Here is a 25617-nt window from a genome sequence, read left to right on the forward strand (position 1 = left end):
GATTCAGCAAGTTCATGGAAATGAGACCCCAGTATGTTATTTTGAGTTTGTAAACTCCATCGAATGTTTGCTCACACATTATAACTTGTTCCTTGCACTTGATGCTATGTGACACCAGCATGTCCCAGGGATTCCATCATTCTCCAAAGACTTCCCCACCTCCTCTTTCCCATTAGCAGAGGATAAGGACTGCTGGTTTAGAGCATGTGGTCATGAGAAGTGTGGATTCTATGACCTGTACCCCTTGCCAGATGATGAAGTCCTGAAAAATGACACCAATAAAGTGGATGGCATGGCAGGACATCTGTGGAACACTGAGTAAAACAAAGATACTGGAACAGTGGAAGACCTTAATACCTGTATCTGTTTGATCACCGCTAAATATCTGAAGTGTTGTTTTGTGAAGAGGAAGCAGGCACACAGTTATGAAACAGACAAAACTGAAGCTTATCGAGCTGACTCGACCATTGCTGTCTTAGAGGGAGAGACACTTGTGAGTATGGGGTTTATGGGAGAGTAGCACTCCATTGTGTTAGAGCCAAAGGATTTGTAGGCTATAACTAGTTCTGATTTTTCAAGGAATGACTTGGAACAACCAGGATGCCCAGTCACTAATGGAGGACCTAAGAGAGGTCTTGGCTGATGGAGAACCCACAAGTTCAAGAAACTGAACTACTTCCAGTTGCTGACAATGGACATAATTATTTAAGCAATTACTAAATCAATCAGTCTGATATACTTTGTGGGGATCCAGAAGGTTTTGTTTCGCTGACATTTTTGCTGCAATTTTAGTTGGGGATGAATTGATTGATTGATTGATTTGTTTCTTTATTATGTTCACACATATTTGAAAAAAGCCTCCAAGGAAAAATAAAAAACATCTTCGGACTGCAGGTAATTCTTTTTCTTTTTATTTATTCGAGAACCCTAAAAAATTCCCACACTTTAAAATATATCTGATGGGAACCTAATATTTTGCGTAAATGTAGCCTAAAAAATTCCCACACATTAAAAACTATATCTGATGGGAACCTAATATTTTGCGTAAATGTAGCCTAATGTGACAGAAAGACGTAACATGATCCTGAGAGTTATCAGGTATCACCTGGTTTATCACGTGACCCGGCAGTGACGTTTCACGGTTTGCACTCAGTCACGCCATAGCCCTCACTGTGGAAGAATGCATATTTCTCATCGAACATTACATCAAGAATGCATCCTTTAGGGAATGTCAAATTGCATTTAAAAGTCACTTCGGTGGTCGTACAAAACCTTCAAAATCAATGATATGGAAACTGGTGAAGCAGTTCAGAGAAACAGGCTGCATCAAAGTTAAAAAGCACATGTGCCAGCCAAGTATTGTTTCAGCAGAGAAAGTGGGGCTGTTAGGGTCCCCAGATCTTGCGTCACCAGATTTCTTTTACTGGGGATATTTGAAGGATATGGTGAACGCTACAAATCCATGCACTCTTGATTAATTAAAAGCAATAATCATTGACACAATCAGCAGTATTCCCCAATAAATGCTACACTCTGTTTCGGGGAGCATGCTGCAAAGAATGAATTTGTATCTGCAACATGGTGGTGGACACTTTTGGCATTTCATTTAAGGTAATCAATGGTGTGGATCATGCCTCGTCTTTCCGTAACATTAAGCTACATTTGTGCAAAATATTAGGTTCCTAACTGGTATAGGTTTTAGTGTATGGAATGATTTAGGGTTCACAAATAAAATAAAAAGTTGTCCTGTATTTTCAAAACTCTTGGTTCTCTTTTCGTTGATTTTGATGCATAAATTTGGTTGAGTATATAGCAATAGCCTTGTCTGCCTTGGTGAACATGTTCCCAGAAATTGTAATTTGCTATGGATCCCAGCCAGTAGTTATTCCGGCTGTGTTTTTCCAGGTACTGAATAACCCAGAAAACTGCTGTGGGATGAAAGAGAATGATGTGATGATGGCCATATCTGACATTGGTAACTTTTATTGAACACACATGCACTGTTCATCTTTTTTGCAACATGTTGCACTTATTTCTGTGGCAAGTCGCGAGGTGACGATTGTGGTATTGTCATTGTTTTCTTTCAGCTTCCGCCGTGCAATATCTTCACAAAAATCGCATTATTCACCGGGACCTGAAGCCTGAAAATATCGTGCTGCAGACGCAAGAAGAAAGGGTAAGAATGATCGCCTGAATGCCTTTTACCTTAAGTCCTTCAAATTTTGAGGTTTTATTAATTTGGGTTTTGCAATCGTTTGTGTGTCTATGTGTCTGTCTGGGCCGTAACTTTTTTTTTTTTTTACTATTTTACGTTTTGTCATCAGATTTTCAACACAGCTTTATCAGAAGAATATGGAGAATACAAATTAATAATAAGGTCAAAGGTCAGCATCACATAAAATTGTCGATTCTCATCCAATTGACTAGAAATTTTAAGAATTAGCATATTGAGTCACTGAATTGGTTCACCAATTAAAAGCTAGAAGTCAATTTTTTTTTAGATCAAGAGGTCAAGGTCACCTAAAATTGTTCAAAAATATATTTATTGTGCTTATGCTCCTGGAGGAGCTTGTACAGGAGTTATCACATGTTTAATAAGATGCCACTCAGTAGAGTGCATACTTCTGCCAGGCTGAATAGTTTGCATTTTGTATCCCACTGATTGGCCAGATCTGGATCCGTACCTTAATCGAAACCTCATCGGCTTGTTCTTGTCACCTACCAAACTCATCCACCATGTTTTGTCATCTGTCCACAACTTTTTGAAACACCATGCTATATATCGTTTTGGTATCGTCTCTCAATAGTGAAGAATTGCGAAAAAAGAAAAAAATGTTGAATTCTCAGATCAGGACCTTCACCAAAATCGAATCGATTCATCCATGTGACACACCCAACCTGCCCACCAAGTTTTGTCTGAATCTGTTCATAACTTTTTGAGATATCCTGCTCACAAACAAATCGGGGTGAATATATAACCTCCATTCAACTTTGGTGGCAGAGGTAAAATGCATAAGGAGACTCTAATGTACTTTACATGAATTGAAAGACTTCAGGAATCGATGAACAAATTGGTGGGTGTCATGTGTGTTTTGAAACTAGGATCCCAGCATAATCATCACACCATTTGAAAGCCTTTATCCCTGAGCAGGGGTCAGCTTTTTGCAGGCTCCAATCATGGTACCCTTTCTTGTGGCAGTGTTTTTTTACGGCCGGATGCCCTTCCTGACGCCAACCCTTTAGTCGCCTTCAACCTTGCAGAGATAATTACCAGTATACTGGTGCTCATTTCGCCGACCTTCAGAAGGATGACAGGCTGAGTCAACCCCCCTGATGCTAACTCAGCGGCCAGCGGGGCTCGAACTCAGGACCTCGAGGATCCCAAGCCACCGCCTTAACCACGAAGGCACACCAGGCTCATAGGATCCCAGCATAATGAATTGCTCAAAAGGAATGCCCACCCAAATAAATTATTTAAGAAATTATGATTGTAGTAATACAAATCCTGGTTGCTCAGTCTTGCTTGTATTGATAAATTATGACTGTGTCCTCTCCAAGTTTATTACTCCTTCTGTAATATACACATGTTAACAGCCAGAATTATCCTCCAGGTGCTGTATAAGATCATCGACCTTGGCTATGCCAAAGAGTTAGACCAGGGGAGCCTTTGCACTTCTTTTGTGGGGACATTACAGTACTTGGTAAGCCTTTTGTTTTGAGAGAATTTGTGTAAATTGACTTAATTAACTATGTTATTTGGTTGTAAATGCACTGAAAGGTAGTTCTGCCTCTGAATAAATATTTCTGAAAATGGTGTGCTGTCATCTTTTCTACAATGAAATTAAACATTTTCATTTTGGCTATTCATACTGTTTACTATCTTTCATATCACTTTTACATATTTACTTCATGTTCTTGCCGTTTTTGAGTTGTGCGACATATAAAAATTACATCTTTTGCTGTAATAGGTTCCATTCTTTCCGAAGAGCCAGGCTGTTTCTTGTTTGGAATTCACAAAAAAAATTTACACACCATGAACCATTTTGATTAATTACTTCAAAACATTTCAATATTCTATTTGTTGCTTGGAAGCACTGCATTTGCAGACTTCTTCAGACCCATATTCCACCCTTTTAAAGGAAAATAAACTTTGAAATTCTGGTTAAACTGACTATTTCAATCGCATTACCTTAGTCTACCTGTCACAGGTCTGCCACTATGATCTTGACATCGTCTCACTTGCCTGTTCCTTGCTCTCATTGACATTAGTTTTTGTAATATTTGCAAGACAAAGACCCCTCTTCATTTTGCGAAGCCACCGAACTAGCAGTTTGGTGTTTAACATTGACACCCCACCAAGGTGCACCCCATTGTCATTTATCTAATTGCAATGTAGTTATGCGGGTGATCATCATGAGCATGAGAACATTCGGAAACATGGTCGGATATTGTCATTAAAATGGAGATGTGATTTAATTTCATCTGATACAGCAGCTGGAGAAAGGCAAATAATATGGAATGGAAATCGATACGAGAGAGAAGTGAATGGCACACCTCTGACACAGGATACTCGAATGGTTCATTCTTCTACGTACACCGGTATTCATTTTGCCTACCTCAGAAGGGTGACAGGCTGAGTCAACCCACCTGGTTTTATTTCAACGGCACGACCGGTGCTCAAACTCAGGATCCTAAGATCTTAAGCCATCACGTTAACCGTTAAAGCCAACACCAGGCTTCGATCTCTTGAGCGGACCACATATCTACGTTGGCCATAAAAGGCAACCGCTAACTTGGCATCCACCATCATGCCAAGTCTCTCCTTCCCAAATCTGAAACTTCTATCAACCTACATGGTCTTCATCTGCAGTTTGATGGAGTATGGCACTCTCCTTTGGGCTGGTGCCCCAACATCACATCTGTCTCTTCTGGATCCTGTGGAATCTAGAGCTCTCAACATTATTGGAATCTCCCACGATGAGGCCGAAGCACAGTGTTTGGTGGTATTACATCGCAGGAAGATCTGTGGTCTCTCTCTTTTTTTTTTCTTTTTCTTTTCTTTCTTTTTCTCCCTCTGCTGTTTCAGTCCTCCGACCCTCCTCAGCAACTCCAGCATGCACCAGTTCTTTCATTAACCCCCTTATGGTTAAACTTCCAAAATCCAGTCTGACTGCACACATCAACTTCTTTGGTCCTTGCTTCTTCTGTCTATGGAACCACCTTCCAGAGGCTGTTCTTTCTTGCTCTTCCCTCCAGGGCTTCAAGCAGTCAGTGTACCCATCAACCCGTGTCAACCCCAGTCTTGACCCATGATCTTTGTTATGCCCATTAACCCTTCCAAACCCAACCCTCTTGTTGGTTTCAGCCAACCTCCTGGACGATGTTGACATGACCAGACCGGAATGTAGTTGTATTTTCAATGGACTATCCTCACTATTTTTCACAAAGAAATTAAGAATCAAATTACATTTTCATTTCAGTAGTTGTTGCATTTGTTGCAGCTTGATGATGTGCTTACAACTTTACTTGATTACACAACCTTGCATAAAGGTTGTGTCATTGAAGTCAGTTCTCAAGTTTGTTTTCCGACCAAAAATAATACGTAAGGTGACTGTCCAAGCTTAGTCAAACCACTTTCTTGTGCACCTCGTGCTTGCTACAGGCTCCAGAGTTGTTTGAGGGACAAAAGTACACGGTGACGGTCGATTACTGGAGCTTTGCCACTGTCGTGTTTGAATGCATCACCGGCTACCGGCCATTCCTGCCCAACATGCACCCTGTGCAGTGGTAAGTGGCAGTTTATTTTCTTTTTGTACAATTATTTTCTTTTGTACAATAAAATTATTGTACTATTTTTATTTAATTTTGGCTGTTATTCTCTCCGCTTCACTTTCTGCCTCATCCATATCTATTTCTTTGCTATCGCTTCTTCCAAACTCCACCATATTATTCTGTATACAATTCCTGTCTGCACACACAAACATTGTTCTTTGTTTACCGTTGCACATCCCAAAACAAAATCGACCAATCCCATTTATATATGCGTTTCCTGAAGCCAAATTAAGCTGATCGCCAAGATTGCAAGTCTATTTAACAGTTGCTGTGCTGTGTATTGCAGGCATCGCATCGTTCGCACCAAGGACAAGCATGACATCGTTGCCATTGAGGAGATGAACAGGAACATCAAGTTCTCCAGCCACATACCGATACCACACAACCTCAACCCGTAAGCAGCCTGATATATGGTCTCATATTTTCCAGGTCCTCCTAATCTACTCTCTGTACTCTTTAAAAATATATCTTGATCAGTTACATTGGAATTATGTTAAATTGACTCTTTTTTTTTTTTCTTTTTTTTCTTTTTTTTTTCTTTTTTTTCTTTTTTTTTTCTTTTTTTTTGACTGAAGGGTGTTAGCAGGCCACTTGGAACACTGGTTGCAGCTCGTGCTGTGCTGGAACCCTTCTGAACGTGGAGGAGGAATAGACGCCGAAACAGGCCGTCCCAATGGTTTCCTAATCCTTGACACAATCCTTCGCAGCAAGGTCGGGAATTTTCCCCAAACACCGCGATTCACCACTTGTGTTTCGTAAAGTAACTACGTGTATGGATCATGAACCATCTATTATTTATAGCTCACCTTGAACATAGTTTTGGGGAGCTTATGGGATGGCGTGTCATCCATCCATCCATCAGTCTGTCCGTAAACATTTGCAGCTTATTCTCCGAAACTGCTGATGGTATTGTGACCAAACTTGACTAAGGTTGTATTTGGTATGTTGCAACTCATGTTTGTTCATGGCATTAAAAAAAGATTGGGGTATAAGGGGTTCTACCGGGGGTCAAAGCTGCTCCAGGCTTGACACCATCCACCCACCCCCCACCCCCTCCCCCCCCAAAAAAAAACAAATGGGTATTTACTTTTTCTTCTGAAACTCCACACACAATTTCAATGAAACTTGACCAAAACCTTCATCACCCATGATGAACCAAAGTTTGTTCATGGTATTAAAATAAAATTGGGGTCTCGGCGGATGTGTGGGAGGTTTGAGCCTCCCAAAGTCGGTATTTTCTTTCTTCTCCAAAACTACACACACAGTTTTGATGCTTAACCACAACCTTCATCACTCGTGATGCACCAAAGTTTGGTCATGGTATTAAAAAAAATCAGTATCTGAGGGGGATTTGAGTGATTGTTGCTCCTGATCCAGGTGAGATTCAGGATCTGCGGTCCTATTTCCTTTATTTATGCCCTTCCGACAGTCATGGGCACACTAAACAAATCGGAGGGCCATAGATCCAGCCCTCAAACAACTTCAATGGCTGCAAGATCCCCCTTTACCACAATTACAAGCCAAAATGTTATATTTTAATTTAAAAAGAGCGATATATTCCATTATATAATCACTTAGAATGTAATGGGGGATTGAACACAAAATAAAGAGCATTCAAAGTCTGAACTAGAAAGCATCTCAAAATGTAAAGCTTGTCCTCGTCCGCTTTGTACTCAAACTATACTTGACAAAAACAACAGCAAAAAAAGAAGTAAAATTTACGAATTACTTTCTCCATAGTCTCATAAAGGTTTATTGAAAATTTGATGACAAAAACTCAAATGGCAAATGAGAAAACATCTAAAAATGCAGGCAGATAATAAATAAAAAAAACATGGAAGTGATCACAAAATTCAGCCATCCAACACTGCGCAGCAGCGACGGACTAATATGGCTTATTTATACTCATTGTGACTTCGCAATTTGACATTTTGACAAATTATAGTCTTCTCCATAAGCTCAAATGGTTAAAACACACACACACACACACACACACACACACACACACACACACACACACACACACACACACACACACACACACACACACACACACACACACAATAAAATTAATTAAGTTAGCAACTTGAAAATGAAACATCATACAAATGCCTCTGAGTAGAAGAGGGCCACCAAATATTTCACAAACAATTGCCAAAGAATGCCTGTGAAGAACGAGGCTGATCCTGAAAACGTATCTCTCCAGTAAACAAAATTAAAGCCATAAACCAATTCAGAATACCAGTATTCCAACACATCTGCAGAATAATAAATGGCCACAGGCAGATATAAAAACTACATATCAAAACAAGGAAACTTCTTATTGTCCAGAAAATGTTATAAACAAATCAATGCATCCCGAGAATGTACCTTCCAAGACGAGAAGGTGGAAGTGGCCTAATGAAGCTCAACCAAGTGTCTAGAGTAACAACTGTAGAATTGGCTGAATACGTGAAAAGTTCAACAGGCAACCGAATCCAATTTGTAAGCAAATACGAGGACAACAAACCAGAGAAGGTATCCCCAACACCCCCAGCAAAAAATTTCCAGACAGGTGCTAATTGAAGATGTCACACATGAAACTGAAACAGCAACAAATACAGCCATAACAATTGCAAGAAAAATATAATGTGAAATATCAACAAATGCATACCGACAAATGGGAGAATGACAAAAGATCAGGAAGATTAAAAAAAAAAAGTTGGGCAGATTGGGCATCGGCAAAAGTTCATTGGCATGGCGAAGAAGATGTCCACTCAAATGGGATGGAGAATGAATCGTTATGAATGCCCAAGACCAAAAGAAACTACAACCAATGGCTTTAATAAATGCTCGACTGAGTTAATCGAACATTTGTAGATTCTGCAAGGTAGAAACAAAGCACGAGTCGCCTCCTATTGGGATGTAAAAAAACTCATCTCAGAACAGTTGTACACCCAAAGAATATACCAAAGTATGTTGAGTAAATCCACTGGTACATCTGCAAAAATTTCAAGAAGCCAGTTCCAGAAAATTCATGGATAAAGGAAGTAATGCTCATGTATGACCTTATGATTCCATCGAGCGTGAACATAAAAAAGCATTTTGACCGGATATAGTACTTGGGTAAAGAAAAGACAGGATTGCTAATTGAGATGTCAGTACCCAGAGATTTTGGCCTAAACAATGCAGAAATCAAGAAAATGACCAAATATCAAGATCTCAAAAATGATGTGGAAAGATCTTGGAAGCTGAAGAGCACCAAAATTTCACCAGTGATCGTTGGACCAATGGGAATGATGAAGAAGAACCTCATGGAGATCTTGCAAACCATCCCTGGGAATATTGCTACAAACAAACTACAGTTGATAGTTGCCCGGGTGTCAGTGACATTCCTGAAAAGAGCCCTCAGAACAAAACTATAAGAAACTAGAGGGGGAGCACTCGGGAGAGTGCAAAACCTCCGCCGCCAATACTGCTGGGTCACTCAAGTGAACCTTATATCTTATTCATTAAATATGATGTCAACAGTGCTGAGAGTTATAGTTCTTTTCTCCAACATTTTTTTGGGGAGGGGGAGGGGTTGGAAATCACTTAAAACATGTAAAAATGCAAAAAAAAAAAAATGGAAATTTTGTTGAAAAAGTTGCAAAAAAAATTTTTTTCTCTAACAATTTTTTGGGGGGGGTTGGAAATCACTTAAAACATGTAGAAATGCAAAAAAAATCTTTTTTGGGGGGGGGGTAACAATTTTTTTGGGGGGTTGGAAATCACTTAAAACATGTAAAAATGCAAAAAAATTCTCAAACAATTTTTTTTTGGGGGGGGGGTTGGAAATCACTTAAAACGTAGAGATGCAAAAAAAATTTTGGGGGGTAACAATTTTTTTGGGGGGGGGTTTGGAAATCACTTAAAACATGTAGAAATGCAAAAAAAAAATCCCGAACAATTTTTTTTGGGGGGGGGGGTTGGAAATCACTTAAAACATGTAGAAATGCAAAAAAAACACTTTTTTCTCTAACAATTTTTTTTGGGGGAGGGGGTCCCCCCCAATTTGGACCAAGTCCAAAATTTAATGGCATGATCCTTGGACCATACCTAACCCCCCCACCAAGTTTCGTCGAAATCCATCGAGGAGTTTTTCCGTAATACTGTTCACAAACAAACAAACAAGCAGTCATAGACTGGTACTTACGAAATCGTCAACTTGACCACTGACCTTGTCTAATAAAAGCTGGCTCTCGAGAAGGTAGCGACGCAAACCAGAAGTTTCTACGATGATTCTGCACCAAACCATCAAAAATCGAATGTTTTGGATGTTTGACCTTTGACTGATTTTGACCAAAATCTAATCAGCACTAGCCACCACCCTCCTGAATCACGTGGTGTAATTTGAAATTGGTAGCTTCTTCCGTTCTCGAGTTATCATTTTTTGGATGTTTGACCTCACTGTGACCTTGACCTTTGACCGATTTTGACCAAAATCTAATCAGCACTAGCCATCACCCTCCTGAATCACGTGGTGTAACTTGACATTGGTAGCTTCTTCCGTTCTCGAGTTATCTGTACCAAACCATCAAAAATCGAATATTTGACCTCACTGTGACCTTGACCTTTGACCGATTTCGACCAAAATCTAATCAGCACTTGCCATCACCCTCCTGAATCACGTGGTGTAATTTGACATCGGTAGCTTCTTCCGTTCTCGAGTTATCGTGCCTACAAACAATCAAACAAACAAACAGAAACGGAAGTCACCAATATACTTACGAAATCTTTGGATTTCGTAAGTAACAAACAGAAAGGGGTGAAAACAGTAACCTCTATCCATCTTGGAAGATGGCGGAGGTTAATAAGCAACACTCAGCAGAGTGCATACTTCCGCCAGGCTGAACATTTTAAGTTTTGAATCCGACTGATATGCCGGATATGCATCCGGACCTGAACGAAAATCTAATCGGCTTGTTCATGTCACCTACCTAACCCATCCACCAAGTTTCGTCCAAATCCGTCCATAACTTTTTAAGATATTGTGTGATACAGCCTTTTTAGTCTGATCTCCAAATTGTGAAGAATCTCTTTAAAAATAAAAATAAATCCTCGGGTCCTGATAGGGATGGTCATTAAAATCAAACCAATTCGTCCTCGTCACACACCCGACCTGTACACCAAGTTTCGTCGGAATCCGTCCATAACGTTTTGAGATATCCTGCTCACAGACAGACAAACTGGAATTAAAACATAGCCGCCATCCACCTTTGGTGGCGGAGGTGACAAAACTTCTCAGCTTGGTCTATGGATAGAGATCCCTTACTGCAAAGGACGTGGATACTTTGAGACCCGAGAGGACTCCATTCCACTTTCTGAATCCCGCGTCTGGAGATAACAGCCAATGACATTCAAGCGATTGCAAAACCCTGCAACTCCACCTCCTGCTGCGTGGGGGATGGGCGATATCTACTGTTTATTCAATGTGACTTCTGGTTAACCCTATTTTCCATCACCCTTGGCAACTATTGACACCCATACTTTTAAATAAGGTGGACTCCATTTTCAGAATCCTTTTTTTGCGTCTGAGTCGGATCATCATGAAGGATCACCTTTACATTTGTTTGTCCAGTATTCGTAAAGGGCTTGCTTTGCCTACCCGCCATGACGGGGATGTGCTGCGAGTTCATCCATGGTGGTCTACCTTATCGTATGGCATAGATACTTCTAGACTTGGTGGAAGTGTCCTTAACGTAATCTGCTGACTCAGGACCTTGCAGAGATTTGCTCAACGGATCTGGTTTGTGTAAAACCAGGGGGCCACAGATAGAAAAATTGCACGCCACAGGTTCCCCACCATTTCCCGACGGGGTCTCATCCTAATGGACGAGCTTGTATCACATTCGGTACAAGTACAAGGATATTAGTGGACATAAAATGGGGATGTGAGTAAAATTCACAATGATGTGAGTATACGATTGACAAATTGTAAAAATATATAGGATTTTAACTTGGGATCCCAGCATCATTAATTATTTACTCAGATGGGAGTCCCAAACAGGCCAAGATGAATAATACCTGTCCTCACTTTGAGGTATTTTATTTTCCCTTTTTCATTTTATGTTTTCCTCTTTTTCATCCACCTTCTTGTACCCCACCCCCCCGCCCTCCCCCCTCCTTTTTTCTGAACACCTTAGACTCTGCATGTGCTCAACATGGTGTCAGGCGATATTCTTGCTTACCCAGTACGAGCTGAGGAAAGCCTGCAGGCTCTTCATGTCCGCTTGGAGGATGATGCACATATCCCGCTTACACAGCAAGACCTGTTGTTGGACACAGGCATTGCACTGGACCCCCGCCGCTCCATTGGCTCCTACTTGCTGGAGGTGAGATCATTCATGTAAAATTGTCACATTTTAGCTGAGAGTCCATAAACAAGTTGTAAATCTTTTCTTGCTTATCACTGTTAGTTAGTGTGAGCTCTTTGTCTCGTGTCTTGCCTCCTGCAGGGAGGAACAATTGACACCCATACTTTTTTCCTACCCTCAGTGCATACCTTCTACCTACCTACCTTTTTGTCTACCTCCCTACAGGGAGGGGAGACATGTTTCTTTTTTAAACTTTTTTTCTTTTCCTCTTTTTCCCTTTTCTTACAATTTATTATCGTACACCATTCCTTCATTTGTGAGCCAATACTCTTACTTTGGCACAGAGGTACCCTGGTCCAATACACCTGCACTCATGGTCACCCCCAGTCGTTTTTAAGGGGTCAAATGTGAAACATGAAAATCGCACATTTTGCCAAGACATTCCCATTGTTAATTGCATAATCGTAACGTAATTCCTTGAAACTATTTTGCCCTACTTCTCCCCTTTTAATGTGCTGATATACCTTCCGTATGTCAGGATTGTACCTTCTGACTCAATTGATATTGATAGATTCAATCCGACTTCACCATTGATAGATCGGAAATTTGAAACGAGGGTATTTTCAAACTGTCCCAAAAAGGGATGCGGAGAACCATTATGGATTTGAGTCGTTTTGGAGAATATACGGAGGTCAAAGGTCAAAATAGGTCGCAGAATTGAGGATTTCGGCTTTCCATACCTCTGCATTTTGAGCAACATCGACAAGAATTGTCAAAATATGATGCCTTCCAACAGCCTTTACAGATTAAAGTCGAGAAACATTTGTTTGGTGTTTTTCTTTGAATTCCACAGGTGGTCAAAGGTCATATATTCAAGTTTGAAATGAAGATTTCTGGTTTGCCGAGCCATTATATTTAAACCAATTCAGACAAGACCTGACTCAAAAATACATTACCACGGATCTGGGGATTGGCCCCTTCATTGGGGATTGGCCCCACAGCCCCTTCAGACTAAGTCAGGTAATCGTATGAGTCCAGCGTCTTCCTTTTGATCTTACAGGGGTCAAGGATGGAAGAGGGAGGGGGAAACCTTCACTTGCAAATGCTGCGATTGTAGTTTTTGCTTTCAATTTCCGAATGAATGAGCTATTGTTATTTTTTTTACGCCTTTATTACCCTCACCGGAGGAGAGGGTATTGCATTTGGGTCCGTTTGTTTGTTTGTTTGTTTGTGACTTGGCGGAAAAAAAAAATGTTTTGCTAAGTATGTTGGTCTGTCGCGTTTGTTTATCTGTTTGTCTGTTTGTCATACGATTTTTGGCCACAGTTTTCAAGCAATCGTTATGAATTTTTTTGTGTGTGTAGGTGACCGGCCAAGGACAGCAACGCTTAATTTTGGTGAAGATCCGAATCCGGATCCGGATCTGAGAATTTTAAAAATTGATTCTTCACCATTAAGAGATGGGGCTAAAAACTATATGTAGCATAATATCTCAGGTTATGGATGGATTCACAAGAAATTTGGTGGACAGGTTGGGAGTCCCACAAGGAAGAATTGATTCAGTTTTGGTGAAGATCTGAATCCGGATCCGGATCTGAGAATTTTTAAAAGTGATTCTTCACCATTGAGAGATCGGGCCAAAAACAATATATAGCACAATATCTCAAAAAGTTATGAACAGAATTGGATGAAACTTGGTGGACAGGTTGGGTGGGTGACAAGTACAAGCCGATTCGATTTTGGTGATGGTCTGGATGCAGATCCGGTCTATCATTGGGATATAAAACGTAAACTGTTCAGCTTGGTGGATGAATGCACTCCACTCAGTGCCATTCTAGTTTTATGCTCGGTTTTCTGTCTTTATTTGCTGCAACACTGGATAATATTAATATTCCAGTGAGATTTTTTATGTCTCCACTGACGAAGTCGCCAGAGGTATTATGTTTTTGGGTTTTCGTCCGTGTGTCCGTGATAGGTTTTCATGACCGTGGTAACTTAAGAACGGCTTAAGGGAACCAAGTCTTGCTTGGTAAAGTATGTATAATGATGCAAAAATGAACTGATTAGATCATGGGGTCAATAGGTCGAAGGTCAGAGGTCCTGTTGGATAACAGTTTTGTTCCTGACCTAACTTGTGAACCAATGATGGTGTTTTGATGAAACTTGGTATATGCACAGCATATATTATGATGCAAAGATTAACTGATTCGATTTTGGTGTTAAAGGTCAGAGATCATGTCAGGTAATAATGTGATACTTGAGAACAGCTGGAGTGATTTAAATCAAACTTTGTACAAGTATGAACGATGATGTAATAATGTGGGCAGAGGCGTATCGGTCAACGTCGTGCCATCGAAGAGTGCTGTTCAAATTGTTTTTTATTTTTACATTTTTACATTTCCTTTGTGATTTGGATGTGTATTTATTGAAATCCGCAAACTCGGGTAATTTCTGTTTAATAAATTTTGGATTTGCCTTTCACTTGCCTTTACATTTCTTTTGATTTTTCATGAATCCTTGTGTTATTTGATTGTGGTTATCCACTTGCAGCAAACTGGTTGGAACACGCCATTGGTGTACCTCTTTGACAAGAGTATGCAGGAACCAGGAGGACACATCCGGTCACCTCGTGTCCCTGACCTCGTTGGATACATTGGTAAGCACAGAAGTATGGGTTACATCTCGATCTTCCTGTCTGCGAATCCGCCTCATTTGCAAAATCTATGCTATGGTGCTATGGTGCAAAAATCAGTACTACTGTTGATTTGTCCATTACCCACAATGTCTTGGTATATTCATGCAGTGTGCATAGACATGTCTAAGTTGTAGAGAATGTGATCCCACTTTTTTACTGGAACAAATAAGTGATGCTGATGTAATTTGGTCATTGTAGTGAAGGGGAAAAAAAATTGTGTTTGTAATGTAATTTTCTGGTAATTGTCCATGAAATGTTCGAGACAAAGGTGTGTGCGTCATCGGCTGTTATCTCCTGGTGTGGGTTTCAGAATGTGGAACAAAGCCCTCCCAGGTCGTGTGTGTGTGTGCGTGTGTGCGTGTGTGCGTGTGTGCGTGCGTGCGTGCGTGCGTGCGTGCGTGCGTGCGTGCGTGCGCCCGTCTGTCCGTCTATCCATGCCATAACTTCTTTTTTCTTAACCATTTGAGCTTTGTCATCAAACTTTCAACAAAGCTTTATTATGAGTATATACAGAAGACAAATAATTTGGTCAAAAGGTCAAAGGTTAGCGTTGCATAAGATCGTTACTTTTCATCTGATTGACCTGAAATTTTAAGAATTCGCATATTGGGTCACATAATTGGTTCACCAATCAAAGGCGAGAAGCTGATTGTTTTGTTGGGTTTTTTTCGATCAAAAGGTGAAAGGTCAAGATTGCATAAAATTGTCAATTTTCATCTGATTGACTTGAAATTTGAGCAGGGTTTGCATATTGGGTGATTCAAGCCTATTGCTTTTGAGGTCAAAAGGTCAAATCACCTAAAGTCAATTTAAAATTTTTTTTTTTGCTGTTTTCGTCATGTTTAGCATACAGAATAAGAAGTCTGAACACCAAGTGAATGTGGACAGGCTTTGCATTTTCACATGCTTTCTATTTTCCCTTTAAAAATGGTTTTCTCTGTCCGATCGATGTGAAATTTTGTACATGAGGGACTCCCCATGTGGAATATTTTAATGCTAACTCTGATGTCATCGGTCACGAGGTAGGGCGGCCATTTTGGGTTAAAGGAAAAAATTTGGACATAATTTTCTCCGAAACTGCCTAACGAAAAAAATTGAATATAGGCATATGTCATCAACTTATGGGGTATAAATGGAGATAACGATGATGCCATCAGAGAAGTTGTATTCCAGTCATAATTAGTTGAATTGAGATTATTATCGTAAAAATCTGCAACTTCATATATCTGATCTATGACTGATTGTGAGTGAAGAATTAAATTTATGATGTTCATAACCCATGCCAATAAACTATGTAACAATAGGGTGCATGGATGATATGGGCCATCATCGCATTGCACCATAATAGTGGCGTGTCAGTTAATGAGGGTATTTTTGTTCAGAATGAATGAACGAGCAAGGCGAGACTCTGTGCTCTACGATTGCTGTTATAGTTGCACATGTAAAAATGGGCTGGCAGTATAGCCGAGAGGTACAAGCACTTGTCATTCAGCTGTTTCACCTGGGTTAGAATGCAGGCCCATCTTTCAGCTGTCATTCCGGTGTTTCCCATGCAGGGCGAATCATCAATATGTGTGCCGTTGCTCAGATGGACGACATTAAACTTGGTGTCCCGTCTGCTAGCATTAGTGAACTTTAAAGATCCCACGGTGTTCATTGCGAAGAGTGCACTCCAAAAAATTCCAAATTAGCCTGGACTGTGGGTTGCAAATGGTCTGTTATTGTTGGTGGTTTCTTGATACTGTGTTGTACTGATTGCTATTTTCGAGTGTGGTGGTTGGGAAGCAATTTCTGCGCTCTAAACAAATTGACGAGGTGTTTCGAATGTCTCGTGTGAATGGCCTATCTTCAGGAACAAAAGCCAACAAATGTAAGATGTCGTAATCAGTACAGTTTAAAGCCCCCCCCACGCCAACACACTTTTTATGGTATTGCTTTGACATGTAATAAGTGGTAGTTCAAGTTCTGCAACTTTTGGTGACCCTTCGGTTACTGTCCTTGTACTATGGTGGAGATGCTTCTTCAATGAATCAATGAAGCCAAGTTTGTTTTTGGTATCATGTGCTTTTTAAACAGCCTTGTGGAGAAAACGAAATGTGTCTACCACCGATTTAAGTCGAGTACACGTGTGGGGTATGCAGTGGCCGAATCAAAGGTGTTGCTGACATATATGCAGCGGCGGAAAGCGTGGGGCCAGGCTTATCATCACATCCGTGGCCTGCGAGAGCACCACAGTCGTCTGCAGCAGGGCCAGCGGGCAGCCATGTGGGTTCCGTATCACATGCATGTGTGCACACTCTATGTGGACGAACCATGCAGTCACGTTTGTATTTCAGTTATTTAATATTCGACAGTTATAAGCGATCAATGTTTTAAGAAATCCACATATCCTGCACACCATAAATGTTCTGCTTGCTTTATCAAATTAGTTTAACTCGTGCCAATCAGCTGAGTCCTGGGCTGACACGATGGTCTGGAGGTACGCACACTTGCCTCTGAGCTGTCTCGCCTCAGCATGAATCCCGACCCAGCTATAAACTGTCATCCCAGTGTTTCACAGGCAGGGTGATTCATCAATCTGTGTGCCATCCCTCGGATGGACGATAAATTGGCGTCCCGTCTGCAAATATTCGTTGACGGATATTAAAGATCTCACGGTATCCTTTTGCGAAGAGTAGGCGAGCTATCATCGGCACCCTGAACAAATTCAAAATTCCTGCTCGAATCGGCTGAGGGCATTGCGTCAGCGGCATAGTCGCACTGTCAGCCATTGGTGCTGTCCCGCAGCCTTCAGCCTTGTGCCGCATACAAACGGAGAAGAAGCCGAGTCGTGTTAAATTCCCTGAAAATTTAACTTTCCAATTAGTAACTGCTGATTTTTGTTTGCTTTTCATGTGATAAGTAGTTTTACAAGGGTGGTTCATATTTTTCTGGATTTTACAAATCCACTACTCCTTTTATCCACTCTTCCCTCCAGGGCTTCAAGAAGGCATTGCACCACCATTTCATGTCATCACCCATCCTTACAACAAGTTTTATTACCCCCATTAACCCCTCTCTGTCTCCTGGTATCAGCCTCGTTCATTCCCTTGTGTATTGTATCCAAGAGTTATATGGCTGCCCAACCGTCAGTTCATGCATTCATACCTTACTCTTATATGAGCGTCGGTCTTGTACAGAAATAAATTGATAATATACCACCAATTAAGTTGAGTGAAGACCTTTTCTCTGATCCTCGGTAACGGCAGCAAGCCACAGCAAGCGCTTATCTGCCGTTAGGGGTTTTGTAATCGTAGCATCGCAGGTTCGTTGGATGTCCTATATCATATAATATAAACACAAGGTGTAGTGTTCATACAGAAGCCTTCGGCCCCTTATTCACTCCTAACCGAGCTCCATGAAACACTTTAATCCCCCTCAACGAGTAATGCTTGTATGGAGATAAACATACAATGGGCTGGTCACACCGATGGCCTCATGGCTCGATATGAACCTCACAACGCAGTAAGCTTCACAACATGATGTACGCTTTGCAGGTATGAACCTCGCAACGCAGTAAGCTTCATAACATGATACAAGCTTGGCAGGTATGAACCTCGCAATGCAGTAAGCTTCACAACATGATGTAAGCTTCGCAGGTATGAACCTCACGATGCATTAGCTTCACAATAAGATGTAAGCTATGCAGAAAACCTAATCTTTTGGCTCCCCAGAATGCATCTACATCCATTCTGAGCCCCTCCCAGTTTGGGGAGAGTGCCCTCGATAGCTCGCTTACTCTTTGTGAAGGACATCATGGGATCGTTAATGCCCACCAACTAATACCAACAAATGGGACACCCAAGTTTAAAATCCATGTGAGGGATGGTGCACGCATTGATTAAATACCCTAGCTGCGAAACACAGAGATGCCAGTTTATAGCTGAGCTGAGATTCGAACCCAGGGTTGACAGCTCAGAGACGAGTGTGTTTTTCTCTGACGAACACATCAGTATAATTTAGGTGGTCATATGATCACTTTTCGGCTATCCCTGAGGTATACGCACTGACCTTTGAGCTTTGTCGCTTGGGTTAGAATCACAACCCTGGTGTTTCAAATGTGGGGCGTTGCCTCACAAAGTGCGCCGGTCCCTTGGATGGATTTGACACTTGGCGTCACCTCTGCTGCATTAGTTGGTGGACGATAAAGTTCCCACAGTATATTTCGTGAAGAGTAGGTGAGTTATTGCCAGCACCCTGAACAAATGAAAATTCCTGTCACATTGAGTCATATGGCTTTGAGTCACATATGAGTCAGTCCCTGGCTGGGCTTTTAGTCAAATAGCAGGTCTGTGAAAGACTTTGAGTCAAAACGTTCCCCAGCGAAACGTTTAATGCACGAATTATCAGGGCCATTATAGTAGTAGCGGTAGTAATTGTACTCGTTTTTAGCTCGCCTGTTCCGAAGAACAGAGAGTTATAGCGATACCCCCGGCGTGAGCGTCAGCGTGAGCGTGAAAATGTGAAAGTTTGTGGTGCAAGTTATTTCCTTTCTAATGTTTTTATCTGCCATACTATTTTTTTACTGATTACAATATACAACTACATATATTGCTTTAAAATTATTTTGATCAGACTTCACTGCAATGCTTTATAAAAATATTATTAGACTAGTCTTTTAAAAACGATAAATGTATAAACAGGCGAGCATTGGGTGGCTTTGACACCAACTCTCTGGTTATGCTTCTGCTAACGAAGTCACCAGGGCCATTATATTTTCGGGTTGTCCGTCCGTGCTAATTTTCTGTTTTCTCTGCAACCACTTATGCGATTGACCTGAAATTTTCACCATTGGTGCGATTACTCATGTGGAATATTTTAATGATAACTATGACGTCACAGGTCACGTGGTGTTGCAGCCATGTTGGAAAAAAGGAAAAACTTTGGACCTCTGTATCTCCAAAACTGATCCATGGAAAAAATTGAAACTTGGCACATGATAAGTACTTCCCATGGGAAATAAGTGATTTTTTTTTTTTTGATGATGTGATGGGTGGCTTCATTATGATGTCATAATTGCATATATTGAATGCTTTATCGGTTTATCCAATCAGTATGAACATTTTTGAGAGTCATCTTGGGAAATTTGTATTTGGGGGATGGGGGGGGGGGAATTGATGACATAATCAGATCGGTCATGTGGTTCGGCAGCCATTTTTTTTTTAGCAGAAAAACCTTCAAAAATCTCAAACGGCTGAACAGATCGAGGCGAAACTCCACAGGTGTGACGTTATTGATCACATGGTTTGTCAGCTATGATTTTTTTTGAAGAATAAACCTTTAAAATCTTCTCCAGAACGGCTTGACAGATCGAGGGGAAACTTCACCTACATGTTCCCCAAGCCTTGGAGATACCCCATTGTGTTAACGAATAATTAATAGGTCACATGGTCTGGCATTCATATTGGATTGAACGAAAAAAAAAGAGCCATTAAAAAAAACTTAAAATTTTTTTTTCTCTTGAGCCACTTCATCAATCGTGAAACCTCACAATTATACTCTAGTAGTCATGGGGAATACATTTTTTAAATTGCAACCTGATGGATGCATGATCTGACGGCCATAATTATTTAATATTTTTAATCTGGGTTCAGGGATTTATATCAAACTTGGTACAAGTTTGATGTAATAATGTGGGATGTTGGTCGAGGTATATCTGGTGACGTCGAAGAATGCCCTTGTAGTTTAGATAATTTATTGGGTTTGCATCCCAGAAAAGTTGAATATGATTAATATCGCTGCTGCTGCTGCTGCTGCTGCTGCTGCTACTACTACTACTACAACGACTCCCACTTTAAAAGCCTCAATTATTCCTACTTTCTTATGGGTCATCCAAAAGGGAAGATTTGCCCAAGTTCTTCACAAACTGGCTGGCCAGATCTGACATTTCACTGAAGATGGGAGAAATTAGAAATTTTGCCAGTGTCCCCGATAACTCACTGAATCCTTGCAAATTATACAATGGCATCTTTAATGTTGATCAATATCAAATACCTGCCCTGTGCTGTGACTCTTGCTCATCCCCCGCCGCGTGGCGGAAGGGGGATATTGTTGTCACCCAGGGCGTCCGGCTGTCCGTCCGTCCGGGCGTCAACATTTGTAGCTGTGAGTGCGATAACTCATAAACTGTTCGCCATATTGATTTGAAATTTGGGTCACACATGTACCACCTGAAAAGGAAGAACCCTATTGATTTTGGGCATGGCCGACTGGGGCGGCCATCTTGAAAAAAATGTTTTTTTCACCATATCGATTTGAAATTTGAGTCACACATGTACCACCTGAAAAGGAAGAACCCTATTGATTTTGGGCGTGGCCGGATCCAAGATGGCCGACTGGGGCAGCCATCTTGAAAAAAATGTTTTTTGTAATAAATGGAAAACCGCTTATCTGATTTCAATTATTTTTGGTTACTGCGTTCCTCACCCCTGGGGAACTTTTTCGAGATGATGACCAAATGGTGTCTTGTTTCCAATTCACCTCCCTCATTATTTGGAATATGTATGACCTTTTTCATTCAATGGCAGGGGATTCCCCATCTCTGATGTTATATTTATTTTGTTTGTAGAAATAACATGACATTATTGCATTTTCCTCATTTGAGACTCCTTTAAAAAAAAAGTATATATACTGTATATCTATATATATTTGAGGGCACGAGTGTTGCTTGCAGGCTGAGCCTCCTCCGCCACAATGGTAACCTCACCAAACTGAAGAACATGGCAGGTGCCACCTCTCATCGCCTGCAGGCGAAGGTGGAGTTCTTTCGGGCAAGTGTTCATCTTGACCTGGAGAAGTATGGAGAGCAGACAAGCACTGGTATTTGTAAGATTCTCAAAATACACACTTGTGATATTAAACACATTTCTGCTGCTTTGTTGGCTTGTCTCGATTACCTTTGACCTTTCTGGTTTTTTGCATTACTTGTGTAAAATTTTGTATAATATATATATGACTAAAACTCCCATCTTTATGTATTTATATATGTATATGTATGTTCCTGAAATACAGCCAAAACGGTACACGATGGCACAAAAATTTTAGGGTCACCTTGCTCACCATTTCCCTGCGGTGTGCAGTCTCAAGTTTCGTTCAAATCGGGCAACGAAAAAATTATTAAAAAAATCAATTCCCAATTCAGTCAAGTACTCTTCGGGAGAATTTGATCAATGCAAACAACTTCAGCAGTATAGTTCGCTGAAGTTATCTTTTTTTTCTTGAAATGATTTATTTTAAAATCTCAAACATTTAGTATAGAGTATAGACAAAGAACGATGTATTTTTAAGCATAGAATAAACATCGCCATTTTGATCTAATACTTCCATGTTAATTTACTAATAAAATTGTGTTTTGAAGATTATGCACAATAATTTCTTCGACTTTCTTTTCTCCGTTTTTTTTTTTTTTTCATATTGACGCGCAATATCAAGTTTCGTTCAAATCGGGCAACGAAAACAATTATTAAAAAATAAATTCCCTATCCAGTCAACTACTCTTGGGGATTATTTGATCAATACAAACAACCTCAGCGGTATAGTTCGCTGGAGCTATGTTTTTTTTTGTTGTTTTTTTTTTGAAATGATTTTTTTTCATCAACCACTGTCACAACGGGAACCCATTGGGTTCACGGGTCGTCGAGTAATTTATAAAACTGAGCAAAGGCAAGAAAATCCTGGATGCATCATTTCTGAGAGGTCGAGCTGTGCTACTGAAGCAGTGATCCTTGAACATTCCTGCAGGAATTTTAAATTGTCCAGGTGCTGGCGCCAACCTCTGTACTCTTCGTCAAAAGACACTAACTCATGCTAGCAGATGAGTCCCCAGCTTAACTTCGTCCGAAAGATCCACGAGCTCATGCTAGCAGATGGTTCCCCAGCTTAACTTCGTCCGAAAGGTCCACAACCTTATACTAAGCAGATAGATTCTCAGCTTAACTCCATCCGAAAGGTAGCACACTCAATGCTGCAATGCCTGTTTGAAAAACATTGTGTGATAATTATTTATCGTCGGGTCGAGAATCAAAGGTGAGTGCGCAATCTCTGAGGGATAGTTTTTATGATGCGTATCCTCAACATACATTTGAAAGCAGGATGAAGACACACCATTTTGTGACCTTGAAACTGCAGAAATATCCCTTACCAACATGTGATGTGATGTGATGACATTTTATTGAGCTACCCTGGCCAGTAAGTTTATTCCGCACCCTCTTGGTGTGCAATTTTTAAATGTCCAAGAAGGTAATGTATGCATACCTGCCCCATCGTGAAAGGCCATTTTGGCACTTTGGCTTCTTTGGTACACCAGTGGATTTCATAAGCAGGTATTTTGTTTTTCCAGCATGCTACAAGTGAATACATGAAATGTACAGTGGCTTGCCAAAGTATTCATCCCCTTCAAATAATGCCACATCGAGATGAATTACAAATTATGTAGAAACCATTTTTTTCCAAATGAAATTTTTTTATTCATAATTGAAGAGATTAAACTATACACTGTTGTAGTTGAAGGTAAAGAGGTTACATGTCAGGAATACCTGCAAAACATCAAAACGTACAAATCAAAATTCTCTGGTTACAAAAGTATTCAGCCCCTTATGCCAGTACTTGGTGGAAGCATCTTTTGCAGCAATGACTGTGATGAGTATTTTTGGATATGTCTCCACCAGTTTCGCACAGTGAGATGGTGAAATCTTTACCCATTCTTCATGTGAAAATTGCTCTTGTTCTGCCAATTTTGATGGGGATCGTCGATGGACTGTGATCTTCAAGTCTCGCCATAAATGTTCAATTGAGTTCAAGTCAAGACTTTGATTGGGCCACTCAAGAACATTTATTTTCTTCCTATTCAGCCACTCCAGCGTGGCTTTAACTTTGTGCTTCGGATCATTGTCCTGCTGAAATGTGACTCTCCCACCGAGTTTCAGATTCATGACTGACTCAAGCAAGTTTTCATCAAGGATTCTCCTTTACATTGCATCATCCATTGTCCCTACTATCTTGACAAGCTTACCAGTCCCTGCTGATGAAAAGGAGCCCCATAACATGATGCTCCCACACACATGCTTGACAGGACTGTTGGGATGGTGTTGACTCGGTGGTGTGCAGTGTTAGGCTTGCACCAGACGTAACGCTTTTAAGTTAGACCAAAAAGTTCAATTTTTGTGTCGTCTGACCACCAAACTTTTCTCCACCTGTCTGCAATATCATTAAGATGCTTTTTCACAAACTCCATATTAACTTTTGGATGCGTCTTTTTCAGTATCGGCTTATTTCTTGCCACCTGTCCATAGAGGCCAGCTTTGTGAAGGGAATGGGATATTGTTGATTGAACACTGATCCCCCCCCCCCCCATCTTGGAAATAGATCCTTGCAGATCTTTCAAAGTCATTGTTGGATTTACAGTGACATCTCAAACCAGTTTTCTGCTTCCCCGGCTGCTGAATTTAGATGGATGACCTGATCTGGGTAAAGTCTGGGTGGTATGATGGATGCGTCTTTCACTTCTTAATGATGGATTTCACCGTACTCAAAGGGATAATGAGTGACTGAACTATTCTTATAACCCTCTCCTGAACCGTGCATCTCCACCACTTTATGTCTGACTTCTTTGGAAAGCTCCTTGTTTTTTATGTTCACCTTGTTGGTTGGCCAAGTGCGTTGCACCTTAAAACTCCTGAGATAAGTGGGGGAGCTTAACTTTTTCATTAAACCATTTATTTTGTCCAAATGAAACTCATTACACTTATTTTGTAATCTTGCAAACAAATAGTTTGCTCCTGAATGATTTAGGGTTAATTCGGTTGTGGGTTTGAATACCTATGCAAATGAGAATCATTTTATTTTTCTCTGTTAATCTAACTTGTTCACATTTTTTCTGCATTTTCGAGCTTTATCACTTTGGAGTAGTTTGTGAAGACTATATATTAAGTTTGATTTGAAAGCTTCATGAATTAAGCTCAGGTAGCATGAAAATGTGAAAACTTTGGAGGGGAGTAAATAGTTTTTCAGGTCACTGAATATGGTTCCTGATTAACTCTGATACCACACATCTTCGTTGACTTGATTGACTCTGGTTTATGGTTTTTCTTTGTCAATTATATTTTTCAGCATCTGAGAAGTTGCATAGTGCATGGCTGGAGATGGAAAGTGAAGCTGCATCACTTTTGCTGGTGAGCATCCCTGCCATGACCAACCTTTACATTTGTGAATATCTGCTACAAGTGTACATTTATTTATTTATTTTTAACCACTTTTATCATGGAAAATGCATTGTTGGCCCCACTAACTTGAGAAAGTGCTTGTGAAGGCTGTAAGGAATGTTCAAACTCCCTCTCAAAAAAAGGCATTTGCTCACGTATGTCGATGCTTCACTGCAAAGCATCAGATTTTGAATGGACTTCATTGAGTGAGAGCAACAGCCGCTCTCGTGATCCACAGCAGTTCCAAATTTTATAAATCTCTGTGGACGTATTTGTATAAACCTTTAGGAAGCCAATGCAAAAGATGAGTTGCTTCATCTCCAGTAATATCACCGATTTACATGCTGCTTCTACTCGCACAACAATGGATGGAAACCTTCGATGTCAGACATGAGATCAGGTCCATCTCTTTGGACATATCTCATGCTTTTGATACAGTCTGGCATCCTGCCTTGCTCTCCAAACACTGCCTATGGCATCCAACGCCAACTCCACACATGGCTTACTGACTTCTACT

General features: G+C 40.6%; 1 protein-coding gene across 2 annotated transcripts in view; it reads left to right on the plus strand.

Moving 5' to 3' along the window:
• LOC147027043 (inhibitor of nuclear factor kappa-B kinase subunit alpha-like) overlaps positions 1–25617 on the plus strand; it is a 79320-nt gene that overhangs the window by 25913 nt on the left and 27790 nt on the right. For both annotated transcript variants that reach the window (XM_085883142.1, XM_085883143.1), the window contains 11 exons: positions 1906–1975; positions 2088–2176; positions 3612–3701; positions 5663–5787; positions 6119–6226; positions 6408–6543; positions 11997–12185; positions 14718–14823; positions 17004–17127; positions 21575–21726; positions 25009–25070. In XM_085883142.1, the coding sequence (XP_085739268.1) occupies positions 1906–1975; positions 2088–2176; positions 3612–3701; positions 5663–5787; positions 6119–6226; positions 6408–6543; positions 11997–12185; positions 14718–14823; positions 17004–17127; positions 21575–21726; positions 25009–25070 (1251 nt within the window). The remainder of the gene's footprint in view (positions 1–1905; positions 1976–2087; positions 2177–3611; positions 3702–5662; positions 5788–6118; positions 6227–6407; positions 6544–11996; positions 12186–14717; positions 14824–17003; positions 17128–21574; positions 21727–25008; positions 25071–25617) is intronic.

The sequence above is a fragment of the Eptatretus burgeri genome, chromosome 5 (assembly GCF_056783735.1).
Source record: "Eptatretus burgeri isolate ZD-2024b chromosome 5, Ebu_testis_v1, whole genome shotgun sequence".
In the NCBI taxonomy this organism is placed as follows: domain Eukaryota; kingdom Metazoa; phylum Chordata; class Myxini; order Myxiniformes; family Myxinidae; genus Eptatretus; species Eptatretus burgeri.